The sequence below is a fragment of the Melanerpes formicivorus genome, unplaced genomic scaffold (genome assembly GCF_026170545.1).
Source record: "Melanerpes formicivorus ecotype bairdi unplaced genomic scaffold, bMelFor1.0.p_v2 SCAF_5, whole genome shotgun sequence".
In the NCBI taxonomy this organism is placed as follows: Eukaryota; Metazoa; Chordata; class Aves; order Piciformes; family Picidae; genus Melanerpes; species Melanerpes formicivorus.
Window position 1 is genome coordinate 14,812,148 of NW_027142357.1, and position 25,320 is coordinate 14,837,467.

The 25,320-nt window shown below is 46.2% G+C and overlaps 1 protein-coding gene across 6 annotated transcripts in view; it reads right to left on the reverse strand.

Moving 5' to 3' along the window:
* Positions 1 to 25,320, reverse strand: part of NRP2 (neuropilin 2) — a 91,079-nt gene that overhangs the window by 47,473 nt on the left and 18,286 nt on the right. For all 6 annotated transcript variants that reach the window (XM_068138368.1, XM_068138366.1, XM_068138367.1 and 3 more), the window contains exons 3-7: positions 14,497 to 14,678; positions 10,061 to 10,291; positions 9,343 to 9,498; positions 7,310 to 7,479; positions 6,142 to 6,297 (exon numbers count right to left, since the gene is read on the reverse strand). In XM_068138368.1, coding sequence (XP_067994469.1) covers positions 6,142 to 6,297; positions 7,310 to 7,479; positions 9,343 to 9,498; positions 10,061 to 10,291; positions 14,497 to 14,678 — 895 coding nt within the window. The remainder of the gene's footprint in view (positions 1 to 6,141; positions 6,298 to 7,309; positions 7,480 to 9,342; positions 9,499 to 10,060; positions 10,292 to 14,496; positions 14,679 to 25,320) is intronic.

Sequence of the window (25,320 nt, forward strand, 5' to 3'; positions counted from 1 at the left end):
GAATATCAGGGGCCAGAATCCAAATTTACACCAGCGTCATTTGTTGATGACTTCTGCAAAGTCAAGCTTGACAGAAAGCAGAAGCAGGACTGAGCCCAAAAACTTTATCACTACCACATGAATTGCTTAAAGCATCTTTTACACCACCTTAGTCCCAACCATGCTTCCAAGGACAGGAACCTCAGTTGGATTCGGGGATTAGTAATTTCCCCAGACTAGATCACATTCAACAAGCTACAGAACTCTGACCATAACTTTAACACTCCAGACTGCCAGTTTATGAGGTCAGAAACAGCACCTGACTTCCAGCTCTAGTATCAGCTGTGTTGCCAGGATCTGCTCCAGTAAATCCTGTTTCTGAATAGCCCTACATCGTCATAGCAAGTCATTGCTTCACCCCCTGTTCAGTGTAAAAGAAAGAGGCCATTTTCAGAGGACAGGTGCTCAGTGCTATTAGAGAAGTAAGGTCCTTCTGTGTGCTTGGATTTCATCTTTCTTTCATGAGTCTGCAGGTCTCGATGCTGCAGACCAGGGCCTGTTCCCAAGTGTATGGTTTCTCTGCACTGAAAATGCTGACCCCAGAGCCCAAGCACAGTGTGGAAAGAGTCCCACGGACTTGAACAGGCTCTACATCCTGCCTCAAATTAGCACTCAAGGAATAGGAAGAACTAGCAGGAAAATGTGTGAAATTGGAAGCGCCAAGAAAGCAAAGATTTCTTCCCCCTTACCAAAATAGAACATTGCTATTCCTCCCATCCTATCTGTTTCCCATCCCACTCAGCACATATTTTGAGCCAAGACTTTGAATGGTGTAAATCAACATATCACCATCGAGTAGAAGAACTCACAGTAATTTACACCAGCAGGAAATAAAATATCTGGCTGTGGGAATTAGATAGAGATATCCTCAGCAGAGAGCACACGTGCGCAGGCGCATGCACACGCGCCGAAGGGTGATGGAGCCAGAAGACGAACGGGAAAACCATTAACTAATTAAAAGCACCTTCCAAGAAGCAATCAAGGGAACTAAATTTCACTGCTGCATCGGAAAGCTGCCCATCCCCTCCTTATATACTTTATGTTTACTTCCGTTTTAGTCTGGTCGGCAGGTCTACATGTAAAATTAAATTGATAATCAATGAGAGCTCACCTGCTTAATTAATTTGCTGCAGAAAGCAAGTGGTGGGAGATATGCCTAGGCTAGAGGAGAACTGGGCAAGCTTTCCACGTGCACACACATGCAAGCTCCACAGCAACACTTACAAGTTGTATTTGTGACACATTGCAACTGCCATGGGGGGCTGGGGGTATTTCTGAAGATGCATTAGTTCCAGTGGGGATGGGAACTGGGCCAGCAGCAGCTTGGAGTGAAGGACAAGGAGACAAAAAGTGCCATTAAGTCAAAAAGGCAGCAAGTCAGGGAGGGGACAGGAGGTAACCTCTCTCCTGCTTTATTTATTGTGCATCTTGGATGCTGTGCAATTTCTTGGGGAGCTAAAGAAAGCGGCTGGAAGAGGCAGAGGAGAAGGCCAAGAATGGCAGCAGCCCTGCTTTTGTCCGTATGTATGTGTCTCTCTGGACCCACTAGATTTACTGCAGGATTATGTTACTCCCGTGGAGACAGAGCCCTGGAACAGAGCATGCTAACAGGATTAGGGCTTCAGGATTTAGACAGAGAAGCATGAAGGAGAAAAGTAGGGGAGATTATTTTCTTGTCAGATAGGGGAGGCATAAAATAGGTCGTGTTTGATGGTGGGAGGATTCTGGCTCAAGCAGAGGGTGTATAGTTCAGTTCTGGATTTATTAAATCCAGAAACAAGGAAGTAAAATAAAAATCATACTTGGCATAGCCACCAGGGCAAGACACAGTGTGCTGGGCTGGGCTTGCCAGCACTGTGTCTCTGAGAGGCTCCACTCAGATCCAGGAGTCACCAGAGACATGAGGAATGGCGTGCAAAAGAGATATCAGGTCCAGAAGTACAAAGCTGCAGCCTAGCTAGGAAAGCCAGGGCTGTAATTCTCCCCTGGTACTGCACCAAGGATGAATATGCAGGGCTGCCTTTCCCAAAGGCTGATGTCTTTGTCCTGTCTGCAAATGCAGCAGAAGTAGGCTGGGACCTAGGGATGTTTCTGGACAAATACTCTGCACTTATGGCCTTCTGACAAGCTCTTCCTGAGTTTCTGAGATAAAGAAACTACAGGACTGAAAGCTTTTCTCTCCCTCCCTAGGTGAGCGAACACAGAAGACCTCATTAAGAACTGAAACGACAGAGGAATGCTCCTAAGAGAATGCACAAGGGTCTCCAAAGAGCCAGCACCAAATACCTCTGACATACCCAGTTCCATGCACAGCTGAGATACTCAGCTCTTTGCAGCAATTTAACCTGCTTTCTTGCATCTGCCTGAAATACCACCCAGGAAAGTTAGTGGATAGCAAACACAAAGCCCTCAAAGTAAGCAGGAAAGGGAAAATGCACACTGGCTGGATCTTCCTACAGGTTCTCAAAGTATATGTTTCAGTTGCATCCTCCCATTTTACACACAGAGCAATGGAGGCAGCAAGAGCACTTATCACAGTCCCAACCCACCCCAAATGCTGAAATCTGTCCCAGCCCCCAGTCCTTTACCACACCAGATGATCCCCATGAGCTGATCTCCGTGGTTACTAAAACAGAGTGGCTCAGACCATATGGGAGCTGGAACCTGAGACCTTACAAAGAAGGAAGTAGATCAGAATGGATAAGTATTTTGTTTTCTGATAAAATCCTCATAGCTGAATCTGTCTGAAGAAAATGGCCAATAATAAAAGGTCAAATCCTGCCAGGTGCTCTTTTCCTTCTTCATACATTTACAAAATGCTAGATTAGATCTTAGTGTGCACACCAGTGTCTGGAAGATAACCTCTGGGGCCATTGACCTTGGATGACAAAGAGGAGGATGCAACAGGGAGGACAAGAGCCAGAGCAGCCTTTCAGGGGCAGGGGCTGTTTGGCCCTGTCCCATCTGAACATGCTGGAAGGTAGTAAAGGGCAAGCGTGGCACAACATGAAGTGGTAGCTGTTCTCCTCTCTGTTTACTTGGGGGACACAAACAAAGATAGGTCTACACCTTTGACCATGTCACTGGTTTAGCCTCTGACCCTGGTTCCATGTCCCAGGCAAGGAAAGAGCATCACCTGTGTTGGTGTAGACTGCAAAACATGGGGAAAGCCCAGCAGGACTGGGGTAGGAAGTGGAAACTGTGTGGAGCTCCTCTCTGCCTGGCTGTAGACCCGCTGCTGCCTTCCCACTTCAGAAATGTAGCAGTGCTCAGCACGGAAACAGCCCAGCCAGCCTTGTCTGCTATGAGCATATATTAATCTTGTTTTCCTCTGCTTCATCCTGCCTTTCCTGTTTCCCTTGCTGTGAGTGCCAGGGCTTCAGGTCTCAAAGGTGAGCCATCACATTTTGCAGGGAAACACTCTGGCCCCACTCTCCTCTGAAACTCTCCTCTCCCTGAATGAAAGGGAAGTGGGGGGCAAAACAGAGGAAGTCAGAGCTCCCCAGCCTCTGCAGAGAGCATCATGCCCTCCCCACCCCTCCTGCACTCAGTGGTTTTCTCTTGCTTTAGTACCCGGAGGATGATGTGTTAGCTGACCCACCTATAACATGGCAGAACTTTGCTTTTGGCCCACATAACCAACTGAAATTCATAGCAGTGTCTGATACACCCCATATGCCTAAGTGTGTATGTGCATATATATGTGTGTGTGTGTGTGTATATATATATGTGTAATGTATACATGTGTGTGTATCTGCATGCATATACAGGAATAGAGAGTCCCTGTCTGTACACCTCCTCCCCTCCCTCCCCACTCCTGATGGCACCAAATCAAGCTGCGGCAGACTTGACAAATCTATTTGGCATGGTTCACTCTACCATTGCAGCCTGAGCCGTGCAGAGCACCGCACTGACGCAGGGAGGAATCTGCACCCTGAATATAGACATCTGGGAGCTTGCCTAATGTAGGAGCAGCAGGGATCAAAGTGGATGGGGAATGGAGGGCCAGAGCCACCCAGCACCAGGCCTGTGAGTAAGGGTCTATGCCCTGGCCCTGCTGTGGCTCAGCAGCTGGTGGCCAGTCATTTGGCTGGGAGGAAAAACAGTCAGCCAGATGCAAGGGGTAGGCGAACCACCAAAAAGCAATTACTTATCCTCCAGCCTTGGGAAGTGCTAAATTGAAACCAGAACATGGGAATGAAGTGAGACTGAAAGAAAGGAGTTAAAAAGGAGAGGTTTGATGTTTCCTCTTTTCAATGAAGAGCAGAAGAAAAGCTAATAGGACTGAAGGGCCAAGTCCTGGAATGCTGACAATTCATGTGGCTATGAGACTACTTCAGGTTGACTCTGGCCGGGTTTTAGGGTCTTGCTGGAGTGATATAAACTGGTCCATCAGCACTGAAACCAGCTATGCCGTCCTGCTCCATCCTGGTTGAAAGATCCAGGGTTTGCATGGGACTGCAAGGATGTGACATTCACTTTCCTCTGTGACTAAAACCATTCTCCAGGCCTGATTTCTACCCCAGTTAGATTCCAAAAGGTAAATTTATCACTAGTGGTTATTTGAAACCTTGAACTGTGTATTTAGCCCATCTCTTTGCCCAGTGCACTGCAAATCTCCCACCTGCCTCTGCTTCCAGAAACAGTCCCAGCAAGACCTCAAACTCACCTGTTTTCACAGAGTGCCCTCAGTGAGGAGGTATAGCATCGGTTCACAGAAAGACCTGATGTGGCCAGTGGGTACTGGGTCAGCACAGACCCTTGAAACTAGCATATGGCCACCATATTAGGGTTATATGTGAGCTCTGCCATGAGCTGCAAACCCAGAGCCAGCCCACCTGAGGTCTGAAGGAGCCTGGCTGCTCCTATGGGGTGCTGGGCTGCCCTGTGCCTCCATTTCCCTACCTCTAAAATAGGACTAACACCACCTCAATGGCACACAAGGAACTTAAATGCTGCAAATATTGGAGATATGAGAGCCTGCTAGGGGCCTCTGCACAAAGAGGACTCATTCTGGGAAGGAGAGTGAATTTGAACCGTGAGACACACTTGTGGGGAAGCTGAAATCACACGGTCCGGAAGGGAAGGAAATGTCTGGATGAATCCTGGACAAGGCAGGCTACTGCATCTCATGCCAGCAGTGCCTGTGACAGCAAATGGAGGGGATAGGTCATTTAACAGAAGTGCTGAGCAAGCTGAAATCCCTAGGACATGCATATGGGGGAGGTGTGTGGGACCCCAGCCACCGAGTTCACACAGATAAATAATAGCACATCAATGAGAAAGACCTGCAGCAGCAATGGTGGTGAGCATCACAGAACAGAGTGGTCCTGAGGTGCCCTTAACCAGAAAACAACTACAAGGCAAAGGCAGGTGATAGAACAGGACCAGTCTGACACTGTTGCTGCCTTAATCTCCCTCCCATTTGGACCACCCTGAGCTTGCTTTTCCTGGCCACGCAAGCAGTACCCACAAGACTTGGAAGGGCTGAACACCCATATTTACACTCCCTCCCCCTCACTCCCATCTGTGTGCCTCCCATAAACACCATGAGAGCATGCAAGAGTTCCCGTGGCTCAATGTACACTTGCTGACAGTGTCTGCTACTGCAGATCCCACAGCTCTGGAAGCCCGAATTACTCTTCATTATTTATTGCTCATTTTGTTCTCTGGGATGGTGTGATCCCCTCTTAGGATTTCTGCCCTTTCATTTCCAGGCTTCAGTAACTCCTGAACTACAGTTTCATGTGTTTTTGTGATTGTTAACCCGCATGCAGACAGAGCAATGGCCATAAAAGCTCAATGAATCTTGTACAGCAAAACACAGGCTCTGAAAGCATTTTCTCCTTCATTTACAGTCAAAGAACATACTCTCACCACCACAAAAGATGCAACAGCAGCCAGGTTTTCCAAGGAATAGCATTTCCTCATTGCTGTTCAGGGGAGAAAGGACTATTTCTGCTCAAAGCATCATCAGTCTTTGAGAAAAAGGGTTCCTCACAGATTAAAACCGCCAGGTCTGTAAGATAGCTCTGTTCTCTTCCCTCCCATCAGCTGCATGACTCACCAAGGTGCATGCAAAAGAGACAGAAAGGTCTTTACCTTGTGGTTTTTCCCATGTCGGTACATCATCCAGTCCTCCCCATTGGTGCTAACCTCCAGCTTGTAGGTACGGACATAGTAGCCATTCTGGGTTTCTCTGGAGATGGCACCCTGTGTGGCAATGGCTGTGAGTACAGTTAGGAAGTGGAGGTCCACCTTTCCAGGGGAAAAAGGGACAAGAGAGAGAATGATGATCACTTGAGAGCTCAGGCTGGATAGATAGCTCCTCCTCTGTCTCTGAAAAATGGAAAGGTGTGAATTTGCTCTGTCTCATCCCAACTGTGGGCCTGCATTTAAACAGGCACAAACTCCCCAGGCTGCATTCAGCAGGTAGGACCATCAGACTAAAGTAATGAAGAATTTTGATTCCTGTCCATAAGAGACCATCACAAAGACTCTTTCTGCCTTGGACCAAGTAACAAGTTTTGTATAGAAGCTCACATCCATTAAAGCAGGACAGAGGTTGACTTTTTCCATGTAAAATACAAGCATGATGTCCAATTAGCAAATGCTGCTGTTTTCCCTGGCTGTGGGTTTTGGTTTTTACAACATAGGTTGAGAAAGGTCAGCAGAGCTGGCTTGGTAACACTGCCATGAATGAAGAATGAGATGTCTGCTAGAGGCAATGACATTCACCATCTCCCATTCCTACTGCCCTTTAGCAAGCAGTCTCTCACAGCAATGTGACACAGCTGGGAGCCCTTTGTGGACAGAGACTGCAGCTCTAACCAGCTCCCAGGGAAAGCCTTTGCTCTGTCGGCCTCCTGCGTGACATTAGCCTGCTTGTGCTCCCTACATCATTGATAAGTGTTATTCTAGCTTTTTTTTCCATGAGCCCCCTGAGGACTTTGGTCCTCAGGCCAGCGTCAGAGTCAGTGGCCCTTGTAAGTGGCAGAGGTCCCTCAGCCTTTGTGAGTATGCTGGAAAGCCCATCAGGGTTTTGGATAGGAAGGAGGGGGTGGGAGAGGTACAGGGGGCTGAGTCAGCCCTAATGCAGGCATGCTAATAGGAGAGCCAGCTTGTTGCATTTCACAGAGGCACTGCAGCTCCCTGCTGCTTGCTTTCCATGAGCCACAGAGGCAATAAAAAAATCAACAAGCCTTATGGTCACCAGTCATTTTAACAGCATGACACTCCATTTGGTGGGGTAAGTGGTGAGGGTGCATACCTGGAGATACTCTTTGTTGCTGTCTACATTGGGAGTCCAGCCATTGTCATCACTGTTGAGTCGGCTCTGTTGAGGAGTCCATCTCCCATCTGAGTAGGTGGAGGAGGCACTGATCTGCATGTTGGAGATCCTGCCAGACTCCATGCCCAGTGGCATGTTGCACTGGAAGTCTGGAGTTGAAAGATACACACACACATAGATCAGTTTACAGTCTCTGTACTTCACTCCCAAGTGGAAAGCAGCCCTGAATGATCCTCCCCAGCTAATCCCAAGCAAAGCTACCTGCTTGGAAAGATGAACAGATCTGCACTATCTTGCAGGTTGTGCATGCTCCCAAACAGCTCTGAAAAATTAAAGAAGGGACAGCTTTATCTTTGCATGGCCCTCTGAACACTGATACAGTCTAGATCTTTCTCCCTTTCTCTATCTCTTTCACCTTTGCACAGTTCTAACGTAATTCTGTCCCTTCCCTTCCTCCATTTCCCCCAATATGTCCTGAAGTTCCCCATCTTCTGGAAGGCTGGAGCTGAAATCTAATCACTGACAAAGCAAGGGGTATGGGCAGGCTTGATGGGAAGGTACTTGCTGCTGAGCTGCTGGCCTAGAACAGGCAGGTCCAAAGGTTTTGTGTGCATGTGAGAGTATGGATGCACATGTGTATGTATCTGCATATAGGTGCATGAGCTGTATGTGATATCAGGTCCACAGGAGTTAACCATCCAAGAATATGAAAGACTCCAGTATGCCTTCACTTGGGCTTCCTCACTTCTAAGGCTTTAAAAGTCACAATTAGCTCAATCTCATTGCATATCTCATGTATTTTCTGGCATTTGTCCCATAAAAACAATAGCAAAGAAAACATTGATAGGAAATACCACATGCGCCCAAGTGCACTGCTGCTTTAAACTAATGGAGTTCCACCAAACTGCCTGTGTTTTAAATGGCCAAGTCAACCCCGGATGGAAATGATGGGCCAGGTTAAGATCTCAGTGGTATTATTAAAGTTTCCATTTATGCCAGCATAAATCAAAACAGGCCTGGCCCTTTAACTGCTCTTGTGCTTGATTTCTCAACTTCATGTGTCATTAACATTTATTTCCCAATCCTTTTAAGAGTAGAATAGAAAGAGGATTGAAGAACAGATCAACTGAGTGTGGAAATAAGTAATGGTGAAGAATTTGTGCCTGTCTGTAACTCTCACAGCCTGAGTAGAACATCCCTCATTCAATCAGAGCAAGATCCTGTAACCCAGTTGCCCTAGCACTGCACAGCCTCTACTCTATTCTGCTCTTCTTCATTGGCATCAGTGTTGGGTCAGAGACTCATTCCCTTTCTCTGGGACTGAGGGGCTTCCTGAAGGCTTCTTCTGTTGGATTACAGGTTCACTGTGAACGGGGGTTGAAAACTGTAGCTCTGATGTGAAAATAGCATGGGAAAACTAAACTGAATCTTTTGCCACTTGCAAGCATTATCAAAAAGAGCACTACCAAAACAGTCAAGTTGCTCTTCAGTCTCAGAACACATAGCTTACTTCCTCACTCTACATCAATTTACATCCCTTAATAAAGGATCTAAAACAAATTTGGGGGTGAAATTATTAAAGTTTTAGGCATTTTTTTTAACTAGGCACCAAAAACTTCCAATTTGTGGTTTAGTGATGTGAAATTTTGGAAAACCAGAGAGAGTGAGACAGTATTTTCCCCCATGCTTGAATGAATCTGCTTGTACCCACTGGGCTGAAGTCTTCTCCTAAATCCTTTGGACTGAGCACATACATGAATGATTCTGTCACAAAAGGTACTGAGACTTTATGAATAACTGAGAAGTCAAAGAAAGGTCAGAAAGTGTGATTCTCACTGAAATCTCATTTCTGTGAGAAGCAGAGAACACACCCAATGTAACTGCTGTCTGCATTGCTGATGGGGAACCAGCCCCCGGACACACTCCTGCCTGCCTCACTCTTCTGTATGTCAAGTACAAGGCCCAGGAAAAACAGGTGACAACTAAATCATATGCACATCTTTCCAACTTACTTTCTGGGTCTTCCTGATGGATCAAGTAGTACTGGGCAGAGAAACCATCTTTAGCCACTGCCAGGTCTGTATGGAAAGTGAGTGAGAGGACGCCAGTGGTTGAGCGGATGTCTGATGGCATCTTGGTGCCACAGTACCTGCCTATCAAGGGGCCAACTGCAAAAGAAAGAGCAGTAAAAGTCATGTCTGCTTTTCCAACAGGCTTCTGGGTTACCGGCAGCTTGGCTTCACTCAGCAGGGGTGCCTTAGCAGCACCCACTGGGATAAAAGAAAGGCTTTGGGAATGGGCTAGATTTTGCATCCATTGGCCTGCTGCCATGAGCACACTGCGGAAATATGCACTGCGGCAGCTGTTGTTATGCAATTGCTGGGGAATGCTCCAGACTGCTCCAGTTCTTGGTGTTGGCACAGGGTAGGAAGGTCCTCCTAGCACTGCATAAACCCACTGCCCTTCCCTGGAGGAGATTCTTGGAATGTGACCCATGGGGTTTTTTAAATCAGTGCTTACAACACAGCAGTAGTTTGGGTTTAAATGCATACAGCCTCCTGTAACAGCACCATTCCCACAGCTGGGCACAGAGCCCTCTGATGGCAGACTGCATGCTGCAGCCAGATCTGAGGTTAGGTACTTCAAATGTTCAGACAGACTGTGCAGTTCTGTAGCTTTGTGAGACACCATGAGAGGCTGAAGGCAGGAGTGTAGCATTCCATGGCTTACCCTGAGGGATGCCATCCCAGATATCCAGCCAGTCGTACTTGCAGTCTCCTTCCCCTGCCTGCAGTGGGTCGTGCTCGAGGTCAAAGAGCAGAAAGTGGAGGAGGATTTCTGTCTTTGGCTTGGCTATGATGGAGAAGACGCAGTCCAGGTTGTGTGGATATTTATCAGGGAAACCTGGAGACTCAATAGTGCCATTGGAGGCTGTGAAGTTTCTGGAGCAGTCCTCAGAGCCTGTAGTGGCAGGAAAAACCCCACATCCTTAGCAACAATGCAGCTTAATGCCAACAGCTTCACACTGGAACTCCCATTTTGAGCTTAGAGAGGGTGTGTATTCACTTCTGGAAATGTCCTGCAACCCAGCAGCTCTCTGAACTGGGTGATTTTCAAAGCTTTCCACAGGTGGAGAGGTAAAGTTTGTGTTCTCACTGGAGTGAAGAGCATGGTTCTAAATTCCTCAGACAGCTCTGCAAACATAACCTGTACACCATGGCTGATCCCTCTGCCACAACAGGACTAGGAGAGTGATGATATCCAAAGCAAGCCAAAGCCATGGCTGCAATTTGACAGGTTAGCATTCTACCATGACACCCACACCAGTGGGGTCAGTGGGGAAGAGAGGCCACGCCAAGCTGGGCTGGGCTTCCATTGCCGGCCCTATCCACTATAATCTGGGCCCCAAACCGTGACCTGTGTCTATTGCCCCAAAGGGTCCAGCCAGCATGCAGGGGGCTGCTGTACATGGTCCTCACTGTTGCAGCTGCCATCCCCCAGCCACTCTGGCAAAGAGTCACAGTGTCTTCAGGTCTGATGCAGGAGCTCCCACTCAAGGAGGGGGCTGTCTGGGAAGGGAGGGAGAGTTGGAAAAGTTGTCCCCTGGGGCTACTTTCCTGAAACATCTACCTCTCTGGCAGGGACATCTGTGCCTCAGTTTCCTCTTGAGAAAATTAGAATGCACAAGCATTTACACAGTGAAAAAGCACAGGGGAGGGTGCCAACATTTCCACCATTAGCTGGAAGCCTGTGGCCCACCAAGATCCAAAGGAGGGATGAGAACCAGCTCAAGCATACATCTGCACAATGTGGCCACCACAAGAGTGAGGGTAACAGAGGCCGTGGCAGAGGTTCTCTGCTGAGAGGAGGAACAGAGCCCTCTTTCTAACATACTGAGCTGTCTGCACCAGCAATGCAAGTTATTTCTATCCTTAAGGAAGACCTTTGCATGGTGAGTAGGGCAGACAATGTTGCCTCTTATTTATTGCTGACCTCAGCGCTGGCCTCCAGCTGCAGCAGGGCCAGTTCAGTGGCCCCTCTCACAGTCAAGGTGCCTCGGGGTGGCTGGGGAAAGGGGAATTTGTGTCATATTCATACCACAGTGACTTTGAAACTGTTGGGCTGTGGAGACAGGACAATAGGCAACAGAAATCTACAGACTGGAGCTAATAGAGGTGAAAAAGGTTGTTAAGAGAGGCTGCTGGACACCACTGCAATTGGGCATTAGCATTTGCAAAGGTTTCTACTTCAGTTTTACTGGGACACCCTCCTTCTCCTCTACAAACTTTTCTGCTCCAGCTCCTCCAGGCAGCATGAGTCTTCCTGGGACTAATGGGAGACTTGTTATTCAATTCAGCATTAACCTACAGGAGTCAGGCTAGCAGCCTGCAGTAATAGCAGGATTCCAGCACTGCATTATGCAGAGCCTAGCTGGAGAGCTACTCAGGAGAGGCTCTTAATTGACTACCTAATGAAGCAGCCAGCTTTTCTGGTGTGAACCTGTGGGGTAAAACACAGAAGGAAAAAATAAGGCCAAACACAAATCACAGCTTCATTCCAAACAGCTTGAAAGACAAATAAATAAATAGGAAAAGGAGCACAAGCACCAACCTAGGGAGTAATATCAAAGACTAAACCCAGAATCAGAGATTATCCTCTAGAGACAGGAGAGAGACATAAGTATGTCACTGCATTAGACAACAAGTTTCCTCGTGTGGGGCTCTTATTGCTTTTGGCATCTTTGTCTACAGTTTGGCTGATAGCAGCAAACACAATGATCAGCTTTTTATAAGGAAGCTGCAGATAATCAACAGGAGTCATGCTGGCTTCCTCAGCACAGACTAGTCTGGGAGGAGACTTTGATACCAAGAGCTGGAGAGCTCAGGGCAGCCTTGCCAAACTGACTCACAATGTGAGCAGCAGGGAGGTTGGACCAGCCAGGGCAGGCAGCTCTTCTGTCAGCCCATAGACTGCTGAGTGATACCCATCAGGGGATTCAAAGAATGGTATGCAGTTGTTTGTATGCAGATTGCTCCTCTCTCACACCATGATAAGGGAAATTTAGCACAAGGTGTAGAAATAAATGCTCAGCTGAAAATAGTTCTTTTTTTAGGTCAGCTTTAAGAAAGAAAGAAACTGCAGCCACACTGTCTTTATTGATGTGGACAATGACAATCTGATGACCTTTAAAGCTAGTGACATCCTTGCTGGCTACCCTGACAGCTCAGATGGAGACACTGCCTGTGCCTGCCAGCCTGTAAACAAAAGGCAGGGTCTGCTTCTACTGTGGCTGCCTCAAAGCTGCCCACTGCCCTCTATGGCAGATGAGGTGGGCTGGGGCTGTTTCTCTATCACAGGCTCATCCCCACTCCTCTGCCAAAGCATGTCCTGCCCAGCTGGATTTGTGGGCTGTGGCTGGAAGAAAGCATGGCTATTTCTGGAAGGGATGGCTGCCTGTGGTGGGGTGTTGTATGGCGACAGGAGATCCAATACCACTTCAGACCTGAGAGGTCTGAAGCAGGGACCTATATTGAGAGACACAAACTTAGCTACAGCCTCTGTCTAACCTCTGCTCTCTCTCTCAGATCATCCCTTGCTTCCTCCCCCTTCTTCCCAGCAGCAACAAAATCTTTTCCTATGAATTTGGCCCTTTGCTGGCTCCCAGGCAAGACAGGGTTCCTGCCTGCAAGCCCTTCCCACAGCCACACTTAGCCATCTCAGCCAGTGGTTTACTCCATGTGGTCCCATACCCCAGCTCATGGCAAAAACCCGATGTGAGGGCAGGCGCAACCCTGCACAGCCTGCTTAAGGAGGCTTAGCGGGGGATATGCACAGGGTGCAAGAGGCAAAGAAAGCTGAGGTGGGTCAGCAGTCTTTCCACTTGAACACAGGCATTCTCTGTCATCCTCTGTGCTGGCAAGCGGCCTCAATAAACCACAATAGCCACAAAACTCTTTCAGGGCAAATCCACATCCTAACCATTAACAATGGTGAGCTGGCTGCACCACAACAGCTAAGTGGGCAGTTACACAGCCCAGGCAACAACCAGCATCAGTACTTCCCTCATTCACCTGAGCCTCCAGACACATTCTCTCTTCACCATTTCATAATGAATTTGGAGAGTCCCATTCCAATCCTCTTGTAGCAGAGTCTCCACATTCACGTCTACCTGTGAGAGGGTTGCAGGTTGCCTATGCACCTCTGACTGCTGGGCCAGACTCCTGGTGCCTGGTGTATATGCTCCCTGCTTTCCATTTGAAAAGGCTGGATAAGTGACCCTCTTGTGCTACTTTCTACATCTTCAGATGCAAGGGCTTTTTTCCGTGCTGGATGTGATGATGTGAAAGTCGTGTGTGTGTTTTCCTCCAATGCAACAGGGAAGGGGTGTGGGCACAGGGCAGGCGCCCATGCCCCCATCCCAAACACACTCTTGGTCCCTCAGCACACAGGCATACCTCTCTCATTTGCACACCCAGAGGTGGTTTTATTTTCCCAAGCCTCCTTCTCCCAGACACACAATTCTGGCAAATATTTAGACAGAAACATTATTAAAAGGCCTTTGAGCAGTTTTTCCTTTCCTCAATAATAGTTTAGTATTAAACAGAATTATGAATGGTTCCTCTTGTATCTGCCTGGAAAGGCACAGTCTAGGCTCTTGACAGCACTGCTGACAGCAGTCCCTTGAAAACTAGAGCTCCCCAGTTACAAACCCCACCTCCAGAGAGAGAAAACAGTGTCAAAATAGGGTCATTGATCAGTCCTGAATTGCAGCTCCACAGGAGGGGGAGCTCCATGCACTCCTAACAGAGGGACAATCCCCTCTTACCCTAACAAGCTCCGTGCCTGCAAAGGAGAAAAGACGCTTCTAATCCTCAAATACGAGAGAGCATTTAAGGAGGAACCTTGCTTTTGATGCCACACTGTGACCAAAAACGCACATCATGTGCCAACATCTTTACTTTCTTGGATATGTGATGCAACAGACTTGCTTAAATTAAAAAAGAAAAAAATAAAAAATAAAAAGAAAGGCAGAAAGAATTTAAAAAGAGCCCCTTATCTCTGGTGAACATAGCTGAAAACATATTGAAAAGGTGGCCAAAGACATCTCCTTGTGAATATCATTGTGGCAAACAGCCTGGGAGGCAGGCCCCGACTCAGACACTCACCTGTCTTGTAGATCTCGTAGCGCAGGGAGAAGCCAGCACCTTGCCTTGCATAGTCTGAGGTGAACTTTATATATAGAGAGGGGCCAGAAGAGATGATGGTAGGAGGTGCAATGTTCCCACAGTGCTTGCCCAGCAGGTCTGCAGCTTCACTGTCCCCATCTCGGATCTCGATGTAGTCGTACCTATGAAAGCAGGTGAAATAGCATTAAAACCATCTCTCAGGAGGATACTTCAGGATGGCAGCAGCAAACACAAACACTTCTTTATATCTACATATTTCACAGACCATCACATAATCACAGAATATATCTGGTTGGAAGCAACTTCAAAGATCATCCTGTCCTACTTTTGACCAAGCACTGAAGGGCCAACACTAAACATGCCCCTAAGCACCAGGTCTACATGCCACTTGAACACCCAGATCTTCCAGATAGGTACCTGGGACTCTGTCACTCATACCACAACACATATTCCCCAACACATTTTTTCCCTTTTGTCTGGCTACATTTAAGTCCCTTCCATCGCTGCTCATCAAGTCACAAATTTATGGCATCAACATCCATCTCAGCTGCAGAGCCAACATGTAAAAGTTAGGACACAATTTACCTCCATTTCCACAAGACTCCTTCTGCATGGGAGAAACTCAGAGACAAGACTCCTAGGGCTGGCTGTTCTCCTTCCCTTACTTCTCTCCTTAAGTGCCATTGTGCTACTTAGCACAGCTCAGTTTATTCCACTGTTCAGGTGAGATTTGGCTAATCATAGACCAAGCATTAAACAAATAGCCAGTGTTCAATCCATGTGAGTGGGTAGCTATTTTGTACATGGTCTGACACCACACCGGTTCTTTAACAAGCATAGCCAGTACACTTACTTAGCCCTTGGACAGTAATCACAGAATCACCAAGGTTGGAAGAGACCTCAACATCATCAAGTCCAACCTGTCACCACAGACCTCATGAATAATGCTGATCCTTTTAAGTGCTAACAAAGATTTTCTGTGGATAAGAAGTGCTGGGTAACCACATTTACTATCATTTGTACACTCTGTAACCACAACATGCCTTTGCTAAACCCTACCTGGAGATGTTCTACCTGTCCACTGGTATGGCTCCCAGGCATCTGAATGGCTAGGGGGAGGAATGTGTAGGGTTGGAAAAATTGCCTCTTGGTGCAAAGATAAAATCTTGTTGCGGAGCCTGGCTGGAAGGTGAAACTCCCACGGATTCCTTTCTATTTTCTAGGCCACAATTAATGGCAAGGTAGTATTGAGCTCTGAGTGCTGCGAAGAAATAAACAGCTTTTACGTGAACATCTTGTTCTTCAGCTGCTTTCTAACACCCACACTCTCCCATCCCACTTCTCTCTGGCCAGCACACTGCTATTTACAGAAACTGCCCATCTCTCTTGGACTGTTATTCGCTTTGTATCAACCTGTTTGAACAACATGCTACAGTTCTTCAAGTTCATGGGGACCACGGAGGGAAAGCATTCCCAGGCTGCCAGGAATCTGCCTTTCTTCTTTGCCACAAAGTCTCCTCTTTGGGAATGGAGAGTCGAAAGGAGAAGTAGCTTGCTGGATACAGAATGATCCTCATGTGATCCACTCCTGCTCTGCAAAGCATATATCGGCAGGAAACAACCTCAAAACAAACTTACAGGGACTCCGTGTGCTCTTCCACAAAGAAAGATGGCCTGGACAGCTTTGGTTTTACTCCTATCTGGGACTAAAACAGGCTGAGAGCCAAAAGCAAAATACCTGCAGATAAAATCCTGTTTAAGCTGGACCAAGCACTCAGCCAGCTGCAATTACCCAGCCTTTAACTTCATTACAGACCCAACTGGCTTGACCAAAGTGAAATCCAAGCAGTCCTGAGAAGAGACACTCACACAGGAAGAGCATTTGGCTTAGCTGGTGGGTAGACACACAGTGATGTAAATGAAGATCTGTTTCCCCTGCTCTCTCCTCAGCTGTGCAGCTTCCCATCACCTTGTGACCCCTTATTACCCTGACACTGTCCAGCAGCACCCTGCATGACCCCACTAATGTCCATCGTGTGTGGCATGACCCACCATCTCCCCAGAGAGGAGGAACATAAAGGGCAGTGTCAGTGCTTCTTTTAAGTAGAATTTTTTCTTCCTTGTTTGTCTGTTTGTTTAAAATAGTGCTGAGCAAACAGCAGGGACATTTTGTTCTCTAAATAACTACTTGCTTTCAGTGTGTTTGCAGCCCTTCCACATCCTAAGTACACATCTGTGCTGCAGGACTACTGGCTACTGGTGAAATCTCAAATGTGTGGCAAAAAAAATTAATTTGGTGAAAACATGAACGTTGGCAAAACACAGTTACTGGAGTAGACTGTAAAGCTGCCATTTGCAGGGCACAGGCAGAGGTTAGCTGCATCCCAGGGAATCACATCTGTTTGTGTCCTTGTGAGGTTGTAACTCGCCAACACGGTACACAGCTTCAGCTACTTGACATAGCTTCTGCTGCAGCCAATGCACTGAATATACTAGCACTGTCCACATGGCTCCTCAAACCACCCTGCACTGTAGGAACCCTGGCAATTTCAGAAGCAAATTCTGGACCAAGAAATATTTGCTTATTGAATGGGTGAATAACTTCCAATAACACATACAATTTGGGAATATTGCAATCTGCTCATGGGCATTCTGCAAATGGAAAATTGAAAGAATGAATCCAGTAAGTAAACCATCAGGAAATATTTGCCTCTTTGAATTAAATCCTCTTTGGCTTCATCCAAGTATCTAGCTGAGCTTTCTCCTACTGGAGTTAATCCTTAGTAAATCCAATGTTACAAACAACTTTTAAAAAGCCCCTAGGAGAAGGTCAGGGAATCATTGTTGCCAAGTGTAAAATGAATATAAATGCATACAAATTTTCTTCTCATGTTAAAAAATCTTGGCTCAAGTCCTGTGTTCCTCATAAGGCAAAACTCTTGTTCTTCAGGTTATGTAAATAGAGTATGAATTATAAGGGTATTACACTTGGGAGGTAATTCCTTCCCAGATGAGCACAAGCACCTGCTTCTTCTCCAACACCACAAGTAAGCTTTAATCTTTTAAAATGAAACACTGAAGATGTCCATCCCAAACCATGAAACATTCAAACTTCATGAAGAACCCCAGCTTATCCCTGCCACAGCCTCTTTTGGTGGCATGTGCTTCAGTCATGTCCATGTGTTGCCCCACAGTCAAAAAAGCTGATAAACTCCATTCTCCTCATGATGGGTGTCACTGGCCATATTAAAATCTAGTTTGGCCAGATCTTTGCTTCTGTTAAGCTTAAGTATGGTTTCCAGACTTTTTCTTCCCATGTGAAAAACAAGAAGAAAAAATGAAAGAACGAAAACCCCACCCTGGAGATGCTTTCTACTCTAACCATTTCATTTCCAGATAATAACAGACTAAGTCACTGTTAAATGGGACATATTTATGCAGTGATGTCATCCAAACTGTCTTGACCAGTGCCCAGCAACTTGTTTCACTCATAACCAAATCAATTGTCTCAGTCAATATGCACCAACATCCTCCTGGGCTGACCCCTCTGGCATTACCTCCACTGAGCAAGCCACCATTGCCAAGCAAATTTCATGGCCACTTCTAGGCACTGCTCCAATAAGCCAACCATATGTATGTGAGGGCAGGGTGCACCATTTGCAACCTACAGCTGTGGTCAATGGATTAACCAATTCTTCTTGCAGGGAAGGTGACCGCAATTGGCTGTTCCTCCAGTGGCAGGATATTTTCAGCTGCTGCTTGTATGGGAAGGCCAGCCAGTTGGTTTGGAACAGCCTCAAACAGGTTTCCACCAGGGAGCTTTAAGGCAGAGAGGCAAAGCTGAAGTGCTTTTAACTGCCCAGACAATGCAGAGCAGGGGGTCGAGGGACACTGAGAAAAGAGGGAAATGTATTGCTTAGATGCTCTCCTTGGAGCTGTTTAACAGAATTAAATGGAAAACATACAATGCTTACAAATATTGCTCTGTTTTTATTACAGATTTTTACTAAAAGTCCTTTGCTGATGTGAAGAGAGCTTTTATAAACTAATTATAAAGCACTTCTAATGCCTGTATTACTCATGCTTTCTAGCTTGCTTTTTCCTCCAGTCAACCCTCTCTGCTTCCCAGCCTTTCTATTTTCCTCAAGTCACTTTGCTATTTGCTCTCCAAACAAGACTGCAATGCGCAGTAAAGGCAAACAAGTCCCAGTTGCAGTGATTATGAGTAGACTTCCACCTTTTCAGTCCTTTTCTGTTGTGAAATAGCTAATCTGCTTCCTGGTCATTGAGATACACTCCATCTTCCCTCGAGGCCAGCAGATACCTCCCAGGTGCCCAGGCAGGCAACTGTGAGCTCCAGAAACCCTGAAGAACAACACTAGAAAGCCCACACTATTCCTTTAGGCACTCCCCTCCTGTGACAGACAACTCAGCACAAAACACAGTTTTGGGACTCATACCGCTCCACACACAATCAACAAACATACTGGCCCTCAGCCCTGGGTCCTAAGAGATGCTGAGCCCTTACCCACTGAAGCATGCTTCAAGCAGAGTACAGGGACATTAGCTAAGGGTGGAGAGAAACACAAATAAATCATTTATATGTACACAGCCATAATGTGAGTTCTCCCAATACGGAAATTTATGCAAACCTTGCTTCAAAGCCCAAGAAGGGCTGGTTCCCCAGACCAAGCTCTGGCTTAGCTGGGAGTTTTCTCAGACTCTTCCTAGAGCTACAATTTGAACTAGCTGAGGGCTTAGATGAAGGTAAGCTCTGTTATCAGTGCTTGCCACCACCAGCGTCATAAGGCTCTAACCTGAACTTTCCCAATGCTTAATTTAGAGCTCCTATTTACAGGTGTTTCCATGGGGCTCATGACTGCACTGGGCAAAGAGTAGATGGCATCCTCATTAGACGCTGGGGGGGGAGGAAGGCCTTCCCAGGGAGTAGGAGCAGTGGCTGGCACAAGGTCACACAGGAAGTTTGCAGCACAGCCAAGAATAGAAGTCAGCCTTGATTAGACAGATTATATTATACTGGAGGAGTCAGGCCCAGAGACAAATAGGTACTGACTACATGCCAACAGCCCCAAATTTGGGAATGCCCAGCACTGACTCAAGCCTTCCAAAACCCATGATCTGCTTGAACCATATATCACAGTGTCTCAAATGCATCTGCTGAGCTCAGCAAAAGAAACTGTGATTCTAGTGAAATTCAGCAGGTGTTAATACTCTGTGCACAGCTGGGGGAAGGCACGGGGAACTCGCTTAGCCACAACAGCAGCTAGTAAATGCAATCATTCCCTTTGAACAGTTGGCAGGTATTTTGCTTCTCAAAAATAGTTATAAAAAGCATAAGGTTTTGAGAATACACTCTAAGAAAAAGCTATTTTTCAGAAATTAAATAGCAGCTGCAGTAGAGAGATGGTTAAGAAATGGTGAAGCAGCAGCAGCTCTGTGCTTGTTTTGCAATCAAGAGATGGTTAGAATTAATGTCCATTGAGTGCTGGCTTAGTCGATTTTTCTACGTCACCACCCATCTTCATGCTTTTTCCACACACCACCTTCACCCCAAATCCTTATTTCATGAGTGGTTATGTTGTGAAAGACAAGAAAAGTTACCTGTGATGTTTGTACAGTCTTGAGCTACTGCAGGACACACCTTTCAAAGGTTAAATTGCTGCAGAAGCTACTGGGGATTTTTAAACACTTTTTTTTTTTTTAGTAGCCATGATAGCAGCAGGCACTGCTGTCTGATGAAACAAGAGCAATGAAGTTTGATCTTAGCTGCCAGTGCTTAATCAGAATAATTAATTACAAATACAGTAGATGAATTGGATTCTCCTTTGACTTGAACTGCTTTCACACATGTGTAACTCATCATTTTAAGGGTAATCATTCATAATTTATCATGGCACAAGAAGAGAATCAGTCCTCATAGACACAGATCTTGACATAGTTTTGTGCATAAACCTAAAGAGCTTGTACCATATCTAGCTTTAGCCAGCTAAACACCCTATGGTCTCCGTGGGAGCATATGCCCTTATGCCCATCTTGGGACAGGATTAATTGCTCTCCTGCACTGATGACAGAAGTAGTTTAAATCACTCTTGCTGACTGGACCTGGACTTTGGGTGTATGAACATCAGAGAAATTAATCTGGCCTCAGTCTACAGCTTGTGGGGTCACTTTTTCTCATACTAAAGCAAAAGCAGACAGAGCTTACCCTTTTTTTGCCTTGATAGAAATAACTGTCCCTGGCAACAGTAGAGAGAAATCTGCTATCATTGTTCTGAATCTGAATAGATTTCACTGGATTTCAGTGATCACATTTCCCAAAATCCAGTAGCAGCAGCGAGAAAGCAAGGCCTGGGGGTAGGGGCATAACTGCTTAGGATTTATTGGAAGTTTTGAATTTCTTGCACCTACTTACATTTTGTAATCACAGTATTGGGGGGGTGTTGTAGTTGTTCCACTATACTTTGGATTATTTTCTTATTGCCTCAAAAATCTGACTAGAATTTCTGAGAAATGAGAAAAATTCAGTCATCCAGTCCAAAATAAAAAAAGAAAAGAAAAAACACAGAGGAGAGAAAATAACCCTAACAGATTGGAAAATGTCTTCAAAAATGTCTTGAAGACAAAAAATGGAAACTATAAATAGCCTCTGTTTAGACTCTTTGAGTTGCTTTCACCCTTGTAGAAACACCATTGATGGGAAGAGTCCTTCAGTAGTTACTGATAATTTAGGGGGGTGGGGGAAAGGCTAGGCAAACTACATCTTGCAAAGGGTAGAATAAAACATAGCTGCAAATTGCTACTATAGCAAGTTCTGATTCAGGAGGGAATTTCAACTAGCATGCTGCTGCCCCCCATGAGACAAGAGAGCAAAGGCTCCCCTGTGCTTTGCCATTCCTCTTCAGGCTCTCTTCTTCAAGCTGTGTTGCCAGATGACTGGGGAAAGGTGTGCCGGAGCAGCAAACTGCTCTTGTCTGGGGTATGTCTGGAAAACCGTTCATTATGTAGGAAAACAAGATGTACTAATGTGCTCTTCCAGGGTTTTCTGCAGACTGTTGTTCAGGAGCTACACACGGCTGTTTAATTTTATTTTTATCTCCAAAACCATCTCTAAAATCCCCCACCCTTCTACCTTTAGCTGCAGGGGTCTTTTGTTGCAAGATGTCTTTGGTTTTCTTGGGGGGAAAAAAAATCATGATGAAATCACAATTATAAAAAGTATGTTAGGATTAAACTCCCTTTCTATAGCATTCTGCCTCTGTTGATCTCTAAGGAAACGGAAGCAACTCACAAGCCTTTCATACCCCAAAATGCAGGACACTTGGAAAACTGCATTTGCACTTTCTTCCTTCTGCTACAATCCATCTGTGGAAGAAATTAGACTTTGGTTTCTGTGTCATTTTACTGTCACTACTCGCAGACACTTGATTACTAAAAGTAAGGGGGAAAAAAAAAAAAGATAACAACCACAAGAAGAAAATTTAGTGCTGAACAGCAGCAGAGCAGGCAGAAGACAGGGGGAAAATACTCACTTTGCTTTTCAGTGGAGGAAACAGGGGAACAGGCTCCCATCTTCTGATGGGATCCAGTGCCTGACAGTACAGACAATAGATAGAGATCAGTCTGGGCCAGGCTGACCCTGGTGGCTGAAAGCATGAGGACTAGGTGTCAAATATTGGTGAGGATTAGGGAACAGTCTGTTCCCAAAGGAAAACACTCTCCACAGAGCCAAAGCAAGTGATGTCCCATCACGCCTTCCTGGCATGGTATCAGCCATGGCCTTAGATATGCCATTCTGTGAAGAATGAGAGAGCTGGTAATAACTGGGATCAGATGGGAGCTTTGCAGCTTAGCTTTCCACATATCACTCGTTCGCACTGACTTTTTTTCCCAGCACAAAACCGAAACAAACACCTCATTAAGCACTAATTGTATAATGCAGGTTGCAAGAACAGAGCCCTGACCAGCCCACCCTTGCGCTCCTGTCTGTCTGCATCCCTCATTAATGAAGGATGGTCACCCTGGGACCAGCCCACTATGGGACAGCTTTCTGACCCCACAGTTTCTCAGCCCAGCTCTCCTGCATTAGCCAGTAAGTAAAGCTTTGCCAACATGGCTTGCTGGGGCTCTTCCACAGCAACTTGGTCATGATAGCTTGTAGTAAGAACAGTTTCTGAGGCATACAGCACAACGAACCTGCTTGATCCCTCCTTGCATGCTGTGAAGGCAGCACAGCATCTTTTACCTCCTTCTTGTTTCAAAATATGAGGGTTTGGAGCTAAACAGATATCTGAACCATGCCCCGCTGAAGATCCAAACACAATCACCTAGACAAGGGTGAGTGCCGTGCCATGCACAGATCATGCCTTGCTGATGTTTGCAGTATCAGCAGCCTCCCAGCTGGGTCGTGGAGGCAGCAGTATCAATCTGAGGGGTATAGGAGGAAGGAGCACTTGCAGGAGCTCATTGGTACCTCTGAAGTGAAGTTTTCCCTGCCTGAAGTCAGACAGGCAGCCATGCCAAGACAGAAGAGGGAGATAGAGACGAGGGAGCAGGCTGCTACATGAAGCTGGTTGGTACCTTTTCTCCTTAATGCACTTTGAGAACAGGGGGATGGGAGCATCTCTGCTTCTCTTACAAACAAGGGCCCTGCCACTGCTTTGTTCAGGAAGATTTTCTTTGAAGCAACCCTTTGTGTCACCCTCTCACTCAGCCTCAGCAGTGCATCTCCTTTGTCCTGCCAGCTCAGCCATGGAGTGTTTACAAGCCTCCCTCACCCTTCCAGGCTGTGGTTCAGCTCCATTGACACTAAAGGCAACAGATTCCTCTCTTGGTGTGTGATGAATCAATTACTTCCTCTGACACTCTATTACTATAGCCCTTACATCTCCAGATTGCAGATGAAAAGACAGGCTGAGAAGGGGTACAGGGAAGGGGAGAGGTCTCCTGAGGTCTCTTTCAATTGAGTTGTTGAACATCTGAAGAAATCCCCATCTACCATATTTAAAGACAGAGAAATGTTTTGCTCCTGAACAAGAGAAAAATCAGAGGATTTTCACAAAAGAAAACCTAAAAAAATCAAATGGGTCAAAAAACTTCAACAAGATAGAGTGAACATAGATCAATGGTGAGTCAGTCCCCTCTACTGAGGGAGATCCCAGACCTTGTTCCTGCCTGTGATTATCAGCCAAGCATCAGCATTACCAGAGGCACAATGTGGGAGAGCCAAGCATTTCACCTTCCCTTATCCCTGCAAAATAACAATGCAAACAAAACCTCACACTAACGATCAATCGCAGGAGGAAGGAAGCTGAGCACATGCCTCAAACTCTCACGCTGCTGGCAGGGGGGTCCTACTCCTTGTTGGACATCCATCAACAACTCCAGTTCTGAAGGTTCCCTGGAGGTTTCTAATATGTTGAGCACTTCCCATGCAAACACCCTGCACGTGGCACAGCCCTGGCAGGCACGGGCTGAGTGCAGGAGCTCTCCCACCACCACCAGGTGGATGCTGCCCATAACTGCAGAGGGAGACCACGTCTCATAATACAGGGGCATGGTCTGCCTCACACCAACCACATCATCTTCTCTGCTTCTGCAAGAACTGGCATTTGGGGCAGTGCACATGCAGAGCAGCTACCCTGCCAGTTCCTGTGCCATTTGTAATAGTCTTTGGCATAGGATTTCTGCTTCCAGACCTCATGGTTTCAGGCTTTACTTGTAGCAACTTGTTGAACACTACCATCTCAATGTTTGACCCACTGCTGCTTTGAAAACACCACCATACTACTGAACCATGATTGCTCAGCAATGATGTATGTAGATCCAAAGAATTCCTTGGGATTCGGGGGACACACACACAACAAAAGACCCCCAGGTTACTCACTCTTTCTAGTGATAGACTGATCAAAGGCTTTCTATGGTGTGTTTGAGCTGATATATGAAAGACAGTTGCTTAAACATTCTAGCTATGATTAGTGGACCATAACTGCTATTAACTTATAAGGAATGCCAGGACCACCAGACTGTAGTTTGAAACATATTATTACATTGCCATTCAAAGGCATTGTGCAGCTGCTTGATTTAGAGAAAAGAGAGAATGAGTCTCAGACTAAAATCTAACCTCTCTCAATTCTTTTAAATAAGCTCTGCACTGAGTTCTGGTCAAATGCACCCAGAAATATCTCCTGTTTTTAGTATGCTGTTTGCAGGCTGTCCTTTTTATTTTGCATTCATATTTAACTGTTGAATTCACGCCCGGCCAGAAAAGACTGGGAATGACCCAAGTATTGTCAGCAGCCTCTGACCTGCTCTTGTGTGATGCTGCTACACTGCAGCCTTTGGAGGGGAGTGTGCAATGCACTGTTGATTTCTAGACTGGGTTTTGTGCTTGTAGATGCCCAGGTCTTCTCTTCTTTATGAGGCAGGGAATTTAAAGTGGTTTGCCAAAGCAAATCAGTAGCAGAGAAGGGGAAAAATGCAAATCTCACAGCTTCCAGACCTGGTATTGCCAGTGGGTCTGTCACTCCCCCATTACAGCCTGACACTAGAGGTGATATCCATTAAAAATGCTGCATGTAGCTAAGGCAAATGGTTGCTCATCAAAAGCCTAAATCAGCTCCTATGGAAACCAAGGTAATGCTTCCTGCTGCCCTTACTGGGTTTTGTATCTGGTCCTTAACAAAAAAAAAAAAAAAAGACAATTAAAAAAAAATATTGTTCTAGCACTCCTTACATTCACTAACCCTTCTAAGTCATGCACCCAGACAACAAAACTGTTACACA